The sequence below is a fragment of the Sylvia atricapilla genome, chromosome 2, assembly GCF_009819655.1.
Source record: "Sylvia atricapilla isolate bSylAtr1 chromosome 2, bSylAtr1.pri, whole genome shotgun sequence".
Classification (NCBI taxonomy): domain Eukaryota; kingdom Metazoa; phylum Chordata; class Aves; order Passeriformes; family Sylviidae; genus Sylvia; species Sylvia atricapilla.
The window spans coordinates 85556707-85568977 of record NC_089141.1 but is presented as its reverse complement, the minus strand read 5'-3'; the positions used below and the strand labels follow the sequence as shown (position 1 = coordinate 85568977).

Genomic DNA, 12271 nt, shown 5'->3' with positions numbered 1-12271 from the left:
GTTGAGCTGCACAGGGCAGAGATAGGACTTGGTTGGACCAATTTCTAAGTAAAGGGGAAAGAAGCCTACTCCACCTCTGTCTGATCCTTATGTGCCTAAAAAGGGCAAATCCTCTAAAAGGCTGAGTATCTCCACTCCCCAGTCCCTGCGATTTCATCTCTCTTTAGTGCTGATTTTCACAGATTTCCCAATCAGCAGCAAATTAAAACCAACACCACTGAGGTCAAATTGTAATTATTCATTACACCCAGAACAGCAGATTTCACTCTGCTGCAGGACAGCAAAGCCTGGGAGAGCAGGGAAGTGCTTTGCCAGCAATACTATCAAGTCTCCAGTCAGTATTTGCTCCTCTTTCTCAAAGCTGCTCAATGTTTTTCTAACACTGAAATAGATACCACACCAGTTAGGACTACAGGGCACCATGGCCACCTTGGAGGAGATACCAGTAAGCCTTGCTCAGGACACGACAGGGGACCAGGAATGAGGCATCATGAGCTTCATAACAGTGTACTGGCCATTCAGCAGTACTTCACAGCTTGTAACTAGTGTCGTATTTTTGGTGCCTCTGTGAAAGTGTCTCACAATGCATCCAAGGCAGAAAATACACTTTGGAAATAATATTCAGATGCAATGTCAAAATCCCAAGCCCTCTACAATCAAAGATGCCTCAAGGCTCCCTAGAGGAACGCACAATTGTGGGTTTTTTCTTCCTCCTTCCCATAGTTGTCTGATTTCAGAGCCAACAGCATCATTTCTTGAGCCTGTGCTAACCTGAGAAATAATCAGGGATCCATAACGTTACAAACATAAAGTATTTGATAAGAAAACTCTTGTGCAAAGCTATGAGATCCCCTCCCAAATCCACCTCTCGTTCAAGCAAGCTGAATTCTTTCCATCACCTTTCTGTGGGCTGAGACGATGCAGATAAGGATCTTACCGTAACTTTGACTACAGTCAAGCTCACATTGTGCAAGTCAATGCTGCTGAGCTTAAATACCAACGTCATCCAAAGCTTGGTGGAGCCAGAGTAGTCAGAAACATAAAATGGAAAAAACAAAAATACCACTTTTCTCCACAGAAAACAGATTTCAAGAGGGTAGGTATACAATGTACTGGGCTAAAATTGCTCTTGCAACAGCAAGTACCACTTTAAAAGATGACTAGAACATAATGTGTATATACAAACACATGCTAGACCACATGAGAAAAGTTAGCTGGCATTCTAGTCCAAAACTTTATACTAAAAAATGTACATGCTGAAGGCAAGGAAATGCAAAGGGTGAGCACCTCTTATAATGCTGCATTGCCTTTGGGGACGTTCCTCTACACCATTCCCTTTGGGTGGGAGGTGCAGACCTGCCATCATCACAGAGACCAAAGGAAAGATTTCGGCACGCTATCGAGCCAATGCTCTGGTGCTTGGAAGTTGACAGCATGTTACCAAACTACGTGACATTGCCAGAAGAGAAAAAAAAACTAAGTAAGGAATGGAAGGTTTTCTCCTTTCTTCACTATCCCAAAATGACTAAAAACCTCCACTCCAGGCCTTACAGATAAAGCTCACCTTCCTCATGCCTGATGCAAGAAGAAGAGACCTTGACGGGAAAAACGATCCACCATACAAACCCAGGGAAACAACCCCTGCCATTGCCAAGGGGGAGAGAGCCCACACATGCAAAAAGCAAAGGGAGCGTACCAGATTATTTCAACTGAAATTTTATCCACACCAGTTGAAATATCTTCCTGTAGAAAGCTGAAAAAAAAATTCCAAGAGTCAGCACAAAACTTTGGGCTGGATTTTGTTACACCCATCACCTCGAAGCCCTCCAAACACCCAAGTCCCAGAGTGCTGGGTCCTCTTCTAGTTAGTTCAGAATAAGAACTCCCTGCTCCAAGAGTCTGCAAAACCCCCACATTTTGCAAACAGACAGATGGGACTGGGGGAGGAAGAACAAGAGGGACATGTGGTTACCCACAACTGGCACATTGCTTTCTTTTCTCTTTTTCTTTTTTTTTTTTTTTCAATAAAAATAAATATCAGTAATCCCCACTGGCCACCTGCCTAGCTTTTGTATATTCAATTAAGAAGGATTTGGGTGATGGAGAACTGGTCAAAAGTTCAGCCAGTTTAAGGGAGGACAGAAGAGTAAACATCTAGCTGAGGGACCCCAAAAAAAATGCCAATATTCCAGCCACTGCCTGGTCCTTCAAGATTTCTAAAACAGCAAGGTCTCACTTTGCAACAGAGTCCACAAAAAATCAGAGGAGTAAGGGAAGAAGTGCAATTCATACTTAAGAGAGCTGGTCTGGACCAGTTCCTGACAGCCAGTGACCTCACTGATCCTCAGTACAGTTTGTCTTTATAGTGATAAGACTGGAATTGTATTCATGTTTAACAAAATCATTTGAATCCACAATAATGTCCCTTTAGCAGCGAGAGAAACAAAGGGGAGAGAGAGCGGAAAAAACACCCTTAACTGAGTTACTAGAGAATACCAAGAACTGTCCTATCTTCCTACCCCCCCAACACCGTCACCTTGTAAGACAGAAAGTCCATTAAGACAAAAATAGGGTATCCTTAGCGTGGGAAAACATTTAGCCAAGTTTTAATTTACTTTCAAATCAGCATTTAAACGATCACATCTTACATCACTTCCTTTTACAAGCCAGCAGTTAGACAATACACGTCATTTACATGCAGTTTTGGAAGGCTGCAACATAAATCAACAAAAGAAGCCTTCACTATGAATTAACTATTACAAGGCTCTTACTTAGAAAGTCACTCCAGCCTGCGTTGAGGGCAATTAGGAGTATCATCCCTAATTCTCATTTTTCTAGTGCTCTCCTGTTATGCCTCAGAACTCACACAAATACATCCTTCCACCCAAGTCATTGCTGCCACAAGAGAATTAGATGTCTGTGAGATATAACAGCACACTCACAATGGTTAAAGTGTTAGACATCTTTAACAACAGACACACAACAAAAGAGAAAGTGACAGAGCAAGTTAACATAGTTCAGTCTCAATTGCAAAATTACAAAGTTTTATGCCTCTATGAATGATCAGATGATAAGAGGTTTTAAAATTTCAAAAGTATTAACCAATTCCCTTTAGATCACAGGTAATTTTTGCATTAAAAAACCCCCAAAAAACCAAAAACCACAAGGGAAGCAGAGGCACAGTTCAGACCTTATCTTAAGACAGATTTCAGGAGTGTTCTTATTTGGTGCAAGCCAAACTTTATATTAAGCTTACTGCTGGATGTGAAAAACTAAAATCTTAACCGCAGCAATGCTAAAAATGCTTCTCCCACTACTTGCAAAAGATAAAAAAAAAGCCCTTAAGGCAGGCGATCACTCGGTGAGCTGGCTACAAGTCCCAGTGACACGGCCGCGGGACGGGGCTGACTCGAGGGGGAAGGAGAGGGGCGGCACAGCCGTGCGCCATCCCAGCCGCAGCAGAAGGCAGCGGCGGGCACGGAGAGCAGCAGCCCGGCTGACAGCGCCCGCTCCGTGCCCGGGCCGGCCCGCACACGCCGCCCGCCTCCCGCCAGCTGACACCGACCTACCCAAGCGAAATTTCCCTCCTAACGCCACCACGGGCCCGGGACTCCTCAAAAGCGTCAGAACGACCGACCCAGGGGGTTCTGCGGCCGCTCCTTCCCGCCTCGGCTCGGAGGGAACGCGGCCGGCCGTACTCGGCAGCGTTTAACCCTTTGCTCTCCCTCCAATCTACGTGGTGCAACTTCCACGCCTCCGTGCTCGGGTTTCGAACCAACTACGAAATGGAAAACACCTCCCATTCCCCAGGATTTCCGAGAAGCACTAGAGAAGCTCTACTTGGCCTCCAGACAAATGAGCCAACCCCCGCTGCCCCTTCCCCTGTCCCGGGCAAAGGTTTCCCCAAATATCCCTTTCTTTTACCTACCCAGGGCTGGGGCACCTCTTTTTTTTTTTTTTTTTTTTTTTTTTTTTTTTTTTTTTTTTTTTCTTCCCATTAATTCACCACTGTGTAACAAGCTGCTCTTGACACACAAGTCTTCTTCACACAGGAGAGGTGTAAGAAAGGTTATGGAGATGAAAATAATATAAACTCTATAGAATTCACAATCATAGGATCACAGAACTGTTTGGGTTGGAAGGGACGTTAAAGACCATTTAGTTCCAGCCTGTGCACTTTCCACAGGCTGCTCAGAGCCCCATCCAATCTGGCCTTGAACACTTCCAGGGATGGGGCAGCCACATGTTCTCTGCACAGCTTGTCCCTGTGCTTCACCCCCCAGACAGTAAAGGATTTCTTCGCAATATCTAATTTAAGCCTACTCTCAGTTTAAAGCCATTATCTCAATTCAAGCACAGCAACATAAAACTTAGTATTTCTACCACCTCACTACAGAGGTCCTAGGCCGACAGCAACATACCACCAAAGCCAACACATTTAATGCATAAAACGCAGCAGTAACTCCACTTGCATTTAGGTGCCAAACATCCAAGGGCTCCCCTCACATTTCATACGTGTAAAAACACCTACAAATCAAAAGCTAAGGTAGAAGTAGCTACAGAAATATCGCTAGCCAGATAGATGAGCTATTTCCAGCTAGCTCAGCTCAACCAAAGAGGAGGAAAACAGGACTATTTTCTGCTTTCCAACAGGTTGGCGCAGTCCCCTTCCCAGCGCTGCTGGCAGGCCGACTCCCCAGGCAGGCAAACGACCTTCGGCATCATCGGCGGGTGTATGAGCTAGACAAAGAGATAACGTCATGCCCTCTCCCGCTCCCTCCGTGTCCTCCCCGCAGTGGCAGGTAGCCAGCCAATCCCGCTCCCGGGTGACATCATCGCTGATGCCTGTACACGAATGTGGAAGTACATCAAACTACATCTCGGAGCTCGGCTCCTCAAAAGCAACCCACAACCCCACCCCCCGGCCCTTCGGGATGACAGACCGCTTAGAAGGGAAATAAAAACCATCCAGGAAGAGGGATTTCAAGAAGCGGTTGCTGGGTAGGAGGAAAGCGGAAGGCAACAAGCAAACACAGCGTAAACACCTTCTTCCCCGGGTAATGCAGTTCCTATGAAAGCCCTCTGAACATGCACATACAGTCATATCTTTGGGTGCCCCTGGAGCATTTTTCCTAGCAAAAAAAGCGGCCAAGGAAAGTTAAATACTATTGCAACAACTTTTTTTTTTTTAACGTAACTTCATTAGTTTAAAAAGAAAGATGTTTATCACGGCAAGGAAGTTTTTTGCTTGGTATTATTTGTTTACATAGAGCCCTGCTAGGTGTCCACATCATCACTGTATGTACACAAATGTGGGCAAATGCCTAAGAAGAAGCAGTGCCAAACCAAACTTAAACACTTGTCAATCCATTACTGCCTATCAGGCTCTATAGCAAGAAAGGAGCCTGTTGCTCCCTGTTATCACAGTGACAGCAATGCCCTTAGACGTCAGGTGTTCATTCAACTCTTCCAAGACAATAAATGCATGTGCTCAGTTTCATTTCTAATGCTAACTGTTATGGGACAGCTCTACCTTACTTCAAGTTAAAAAAAAAAAATTAAAATTTCGATATTCAGGACTGTTAAATTAAGGAGAACTTTGCTCATTAACTCAAAAGCATTAACAAGTACACTGAGAAGCAATGCACTGAATTGCCATACTTAACAGGAGAGTTTCAAGTTACACATTCACACCCAATTATTATTTTTTTTTTTAGTAAGGATTCAGATGATGCAAGCTCTGGGAGCAAATGATTACAGAAAAAAATTCTGTCCTTTCAAAGGGCAGGAAAAAAATTAAATGGTCAAAGTTCTGTCAAAGTGCAACTTTTTATTCATCTTCCCCCTCTCATGTGGCCTTTTGAGCCACATTCTTTTTTCCAGCTTTATACCAACAGCAGCAGCCTGGCTATTCCAGCTCAAGTCTTAAAATGCAACTAATACACTGCGCAGGCAGACTAATTCTCCATCAGGAAGGCTGAGGTTCACGCCCTCAAAACAAACTGACATGTGTTTCATTTGCAGAAGAGGCACCAAAGCGCTTTATTTAGTTACTGGAGCTGCAAGCAGCAGTATCTTGCCATCAGGGAAACTCACCAATTATACTCCCTTGTTTATAAGCAAAAAGAGAAACAAAACAAAACAACAACAACAAAACCACCAAAAAACCAAACAAGCAGCTAAGCATCTTCATCTCTCTCCTTCTCTCTCCAAACGCATCTTGCATTTCAACAGTTTAAGGCTAGAGCCTTCAATCTTTAGCCAAGTATTAATTCTGTGCGAATAATTAGTCATCCTGGTAGCTAGCACTCACTGCAAAGTCATGCAAGCTCAAGATTTGTTTGTTCCACTGACTGCACACTAAAGGGGAAAAAAAGAAAAAAGTAGGCTAGTTTCACACCCACATGGGCACTTTCTGATTTCTATTTTTTAAAGTCATACACTTGTCAAACAGGTTATTCTGGGAATTCTGATTTTCACAAAATAAGCTTCTCAGCTTCGGCCACTTATTATTTAATATCACTCTGCACTCCTCATCTCTGCACAGACAATCGGATGCACTCGCCCCCAACTCCATAGCCTCAACACACTGAAGGTTTTCCAACAAGGAAACCGGGTGACAATTTTAATTAAGGCCAATGTCTTTGTCTAAAGTCACTGCAGCTGCAGCCACTTCCATAAGGATTTCAAGCAGCAAAGCTCAATAAGCCTGTGGACGTGTTTGTATAACCCAGAGAGACTCTGACAGCGTCCACTTGGTTCGGTCATTTCTCTGGAGAGAGCACAGAGAAGAATAAGGACAATAAAGGTGTATTTCATCATTACAGGATGGCTACTTGGAAGCGTAATTTGCACCCATCTGAAAAAAGCAGAGGCCAAGAGGCTGACAAACTTGACAAGGCCAGCAACAATGACAAGGGCAACACTTCTACCACCCCTCACGGCCGCCAGCGCGGGTGGCTCGCCTTCAGCCGTGTGCTCCGCCCGCCGCAGGCACCGGGTACCCTCTGGAAAATCGGCAACAATAAAAGGAGAAGAAATTCTGACACAAACCTTGTAGACTTGCCCGTACGTGCCATTGCCAACCACTTCCACCAGTTCAAAAATCCCAGCGGGGTCCTAGGGGGAGGCAGGGGCAGAGGGGGCGGGGGAGGACAGGGGAGAAGAGAAGCGGGGTTACATTTTTGTTCAGGCGATGGCTGCTGGCAGAGCCCAGCCAGCGAACCCGGCTGCTGGCGGCGTGCAGCTGTTGCGCCCTGGTTTTCCACGCACATGCCAATACATGCAAACAAAGGAAAAGCAGCCCAGGGCCGCGGTCCCCCCGCCCGCCCCCAGCGGAGGGCTCCCCTCATGCGGCCGCGGCCCCCCGCGCCCCGGCCGCTCCCAGCCCAGCGGCCCCGCAGCCCCGGCCCCAGCGGCCCCCGCCCCGGGCCCCGGCACCGGCACTCACCCGCAGGGAGGAAAGGTCGATATCCACCAGACTTTTTGCAGGAGAATCGTTCGCCATTTTCCCGTCTCTTCTTTTTTTTTGTCCTTTAAATATTTTTTCTTCTCGGTTAAATAATAGCGAGGCCGCTCCCCCCTCCCTGGAGCAGCTGTAATTGCGCGGAGCTCCGTTCCTCTCCTCCCTTCCGCCCTTCCCTTCTTCACTCCAGCCCCGCCGGGTTGAAACTCTTCAGCATTGGGAGGGGTTGGCGGGGGGGATGATGGATAGATAGATGGATGGTGGGAGGAGAAGGAGAGGGGAAAGGGTGGTGATGGAAGGGAAGAAGGAAGGAGAAGGGGTGCTGCGGTTTGTCCCTCGTCCGTCTCCCCGCGCTGCAGCGCGGGGCTGGATCCCCCCGAGGATCCCGGCCGGCCGGTGGGTGGGTGAGCGGGTGAGTCGGTGGGTGCCCGCGCGTCCCCGGCGGCAGCGGGCTCACACCATGTCGTGGCGGCGGCGGCAGGAGCGGCGCCGGTGCCGGCAGCCTCTGGCAGCCTCACGATGCGCCCCGCACCCGGGCATGGCACGGCTCGGCCCGGCCGGCGGCGCTCACGCCGGGAGCCGGCAGTGGCAGCCGCGGCCCCGCTCCGGCATGGGGGGGCGGCTCACGCCCAGCGCCGCGGCGGAGCCCCCGCCGCCTCCGAGCCCTTCCCGCGGCGCTGCCCTCGCATCAAACGGCGCCGGGCACCGGCGGGCAGGAGCTGCGCGTCCCGGCGGCGGCGGGGCAAGGGCGCGGGGCTGGAGCGGGGTGCTGCGAGCCAGACAAAGATAGCCGGGGAGGAGGAGGAGGAGGAGGAGAAGGAGGAGGAGAAAATATACTGGGAGCGGAGAGAGAGAGAGAGAGAGAACAGCTCCCCCTTCCCTTCTCCAACAGGAAAAACCGGCGGAAACGCGCCCGCACCAGAGCACTGCTGGGTAAACTCGCGGGGCGAGAGAGAAAAGGAGAGGGAGGGAGAGAGCGCGGGCGGGCGGGGAGGGAACCGGCCGCGCAGCCTGCCCGCCCCGCCGCCCAGCAATAGCCCCGCGGGCCGGGGGCGGCACAGCGCGGCCTCCCCGCCGCCGCCGGCCGGAGCCCCACGCGTGTCCGCGGCAGGGCCGTGCGGCCGCCCCCCCGCCGCCGGCAGTGACCGCCCGGCCCAGGGCGGGCTCCGGGCCCTGCTGCCCCGCCGCGCCTCTGCGGGACTGCGCCGTCACTGTGGGCCTGTCACGGCTGCTCGTCACCCTCAGTGGGCATATTTTCTCTTCCCATCCCCGGTGAGATGGCCAGCAAAGTGTCACGGTTCCGCCCTGCCCCGACACCCCAGGCCCACAGGAAAAACATTCGTGTTCCATGCAGAGATCTCTACAGGAAGAGAGCGAAATCCTGGCCCACAGAACCAGACACATCTCTCATATTTTTAACACCTCATTTACTGACAGGGCTGTTCCAGGCCCGCTTTCCACCCAGAACAATCCTCCAGCAGAATTTGAATCTCATTAACCTCACTTGAGCAAGACGCATCAGGCAGTTACACACAGGTGTAAACCTTGGCAGGATTTGTTTCTCATTGAAGTTGTTTATCACACTGATACGGCAAAAATGTTACCTGCTTGCAAGAGATCGAGTTGTGTTTCCTGTGGGAACCAGGGTTTTCCTCTCTCTTCTAATTTAACCACAAAATTACATATACATAGCTATAAGTATCACAGAAACATACTTTTGAAACAAAGCAAACCTGTTGAGCAGAAAGTGTAAGGATAAATTACCGTAACAGTTTAATGGCATACTTCATTTTCACTTTAAGTGTAGATACAAAGAAAGGAAACTCCAGCCTAGACCAGGACACTTTTTTCTCTGTTTAGGAACCTGTAGTCAGGAAAAGGAAAATTATTTCCAGTCAATTCAGTGCTGTGTCTGCCTGAGCGCATGCACAGGAGTAAGGTCAAGTCTAGAGATGCAGTAGGTTTTGAAAAGTGGATTTCCGCAAAGATTTGTTATCATCAGCCTGGTTTGCATTACATGGCTTATTTAACTCAGCCTTTTTATGTGTAAGAGAAGCCTTGGTAGGTCAGATCCATTGCCCGTCTGTCCTGGCGTCCGTCTCCAAATGTAGCTAATAGTAAACGTCGAGAGAAGATCACAGGGATACTTTACCATCCAGTAATATTCCCTGGCTTATTTTACCCACTCTCTACAGCACAGGGAGTTCTTTAGCAGCATCTGGTGTCACTGCATTTAATTTTTTTTTGTGTGTGTTTTCCTTCCATTAGATCCTGCATTCATACATGCTTCTGGCTCTTACAGTGTCCTCTGGCAGGGAATTCCAAAGCTGAGCAAGTATGTTCTGTGGAGACCACCTTTTGCTAGATTGAAAAAAAAAAAAAAGAAAAACAAACAGACAAACCCTGCTAGTTCTTGTTTTGGAAGAGACACCAATGGTTTCCTATTCATTTTCTTTATTGTGTTCACTTTTTTATAGATTTCTGGTGTGTTTTCCCCTCAGTTTTTGCCAGCTAGCAAATTCTGGTCCTTTTAGTGATACCGTGAATGGAACTCATTCTATATTTGCCCTTCATTGAACCATTTCTGCTTCTAATGCCTTCCTGTTTCAGATGGTTAAACAGACTTCCATATCATGATCATGCTGGGTTCCTCATGCAGCATCATAGTGATGTCCTCACTTCTAGTCCACTCCTGATCTTTCCTTTCTTCACTGTTCTTGAGTATGACATTTCTGTGGAACATGTCTATTAAAGCTCCAGAATCCTCTTCTGTAATGCTAATACTACCTCAGAGACTGTTGCTGTGTGTTTCTGGATGCTGAGAGATTTTCAAGCCCAAACTCTGAACCGTGAGTTTTTCAAACCCGGTAGGTAACAACTTTCTTGTGCCTCTGAAAAGTACAGCCCAGGTTTTTTAGAGGTGAGAATCTGTGCCCAAATACACATTTTTACCATTACACATCATTTCCCCATACCTCTGATGTGGCTCCACCACAGTGTCTCCTCTCTGCTTTGAGCTTTTGTTTTATTACAGTGAGTTCAGTTCTTTGGTGTATGTTAGTATTATACTAAAGACTGCTGAAGTGCTAGCAACAAGATGGTGAATTCTTGAAAAGTAAGTCATCTCCTAACTTTAGGGAAAAAATAGTTTTCATAAAGCAGTAAATGCCACAAGAAAGCTTCCTGCGAGTTCCCAGGGTGAAGCACCACGACGCCTCACCTTCCTTTTCCTTCCTACTCAAGTGGAGGGATGAAAGGCTTGCTTTCTTGAGGAAGAAGCCTCTTTGGCTGCGGCCAAAACCACTCTGTTCACATGTTCATCATGCTCTTCATCAGCTCAGTGTACTTACCCAGTTTGAAAGTCTAAAGGTTAAAAGACCGACCTAAAACCACTGGAAAGAGTCTGTTTTAACTCTTCCTCCTAGTAAAACTAGCAATCCTAAAGGAGTTAGAGCACCATCCAAAATCATAATGAAGACTAAAGGCATTTTCACCCCTGTGGACCATCACCCCACAGAGCACACAAGGTGTTTCTAATGACAAACCTCAGTAGAAGCATCTAAAATCTAAGTCCAGTCCAACCATTTGGGAACAAAGCAGGAGAAAGCTGGGGCATGTGTGCTGCTTTCCACCACCCTCAGACACAATTGCACTGAACCCTGCTCACTGTGCTCATAGCAGTGAAGGGAACAGGGGAGTTGTAGCTCCCTGAGCAGTTTCATCATCCCTGAAAGAGGGGTCCTGAGCCACCCTTCCTCTGGCCATTTATTCCTGTTGAATGGCACCTCATCTCTTGTGTGGGTATGAGCATTTCTACAGCTGTGTTGTGAGCCAGGACTCATAGCAAATCTAGCCCACAAAAGGGAAATAACTTTTAATGTTACTATTGATCAGTTCCCGGGGCTGGTTCATCACGTGCCTCCTTGAGCAGTTGTGTTAACAAAAGGGAAGCAGAGGGGTCAGAAACTGAGTGGAGGGCAGGAAGTGTGACCTTAGCATTGCCTCTTGGTTGTGGCTGTGGCTTAAGCCAATTTCAACTCTCAGTGGACCCATAGGGATAAAACTAGAGAAACTTCCTTCCTTACTGGAAAAGACACTGTGGGAGTAATGGGAACCCAATATTTATGTTGTAGCCACAAAAGAAATTCCTTGCCCTCTCTTTTTTTTCAAGTTCTTTGAAATTGCCTTTGTTCTATAATTTTCCACTTTTTAACATGCTGGGGCTCTAATCACTGACCAGAGATGCAGAGGTCATCAACTGCACTAACTTTTTATGAGCTTAATCATCAACAGTATTCAAGGAGATGAGTAAAGAGACAGGAAGTTCTGAATTTTCATTTTGTTCTACTACTGATTCATCCCATAGCCTTGGGGCATCTCATTTCCTGCTTCCATTCCCGTTCTCTGTGTGGAAAATGGGAGTGATTTTTGACCTCCTTTATAGCATGACATGTTAGACATGTGCCCCGTCATACTCTAGGGAAATGGTTCTCTCCTTGGTTGAAAAAATCCCTGAGGGAGGCTCAAGCTAGGGTGATAAGTAACAGAGGACAGGACAGTGAGTGGGGCTGAGTGAGGCTTTGCATAGTCCAGCTCTCCTGCTGCAAGTGGAATCACAAGAGCAGAGGGAGGCTTGGGGACCGTTCTCATCATGCTTTTTATTACAACACATACTGGGAGCAGATCAGTTACAGAAGGATGCCACACAATCGACCTCCTTCCAGCTTTGGCTCCTCTCCTCTCTGCTGTTTCCACCACCCCTATCTCACACCTCCATGTGAGAGCTGCTCTGCGTGATCGCTGCTG

General features: G+C 47.7%; 1 protein-coding gene across 8 annotated transcripts in view; it reads right to left on the bottom strand.

Annotated features, from left to right (window-relative positions):
- MAP4K4 (mitogen-activated protein kinase kinase kinase kinase 4) overlaps positions 1–8225 on the bottom strand; it is a 162551-nt gene extending 154326 nt beyond the window's left edge. For 4 of the 8 annotated variants that reach the window (XM_066313672.1, XM_066313673.1, XM_066313674.1 and 1 more), the window contains exons 1-2: positions 7451–8225; positions 7054–7119 (exon numbers count right to left, since the gene is read on the bottom strand). In XM_066313672.1, the coding sequence (XP_066169769.1) occupies positions 7054–7119; positions 7451–7507 (123 nt within the window). In that variant the 5' untranslated portion in view covers positions 7508–8225. The remainder of the gene's footprint in view (positions 1–7053; positions 7120–7450) is intronic. The other 4 variants (XM_066313676.1, XM_066313678.1, XM_066313680.1 and 1 more) reach the window with 3 other exon arrangements.
- Between the last annotated feature and the right edge of the window lie 4046 nt (positions 8226–12271).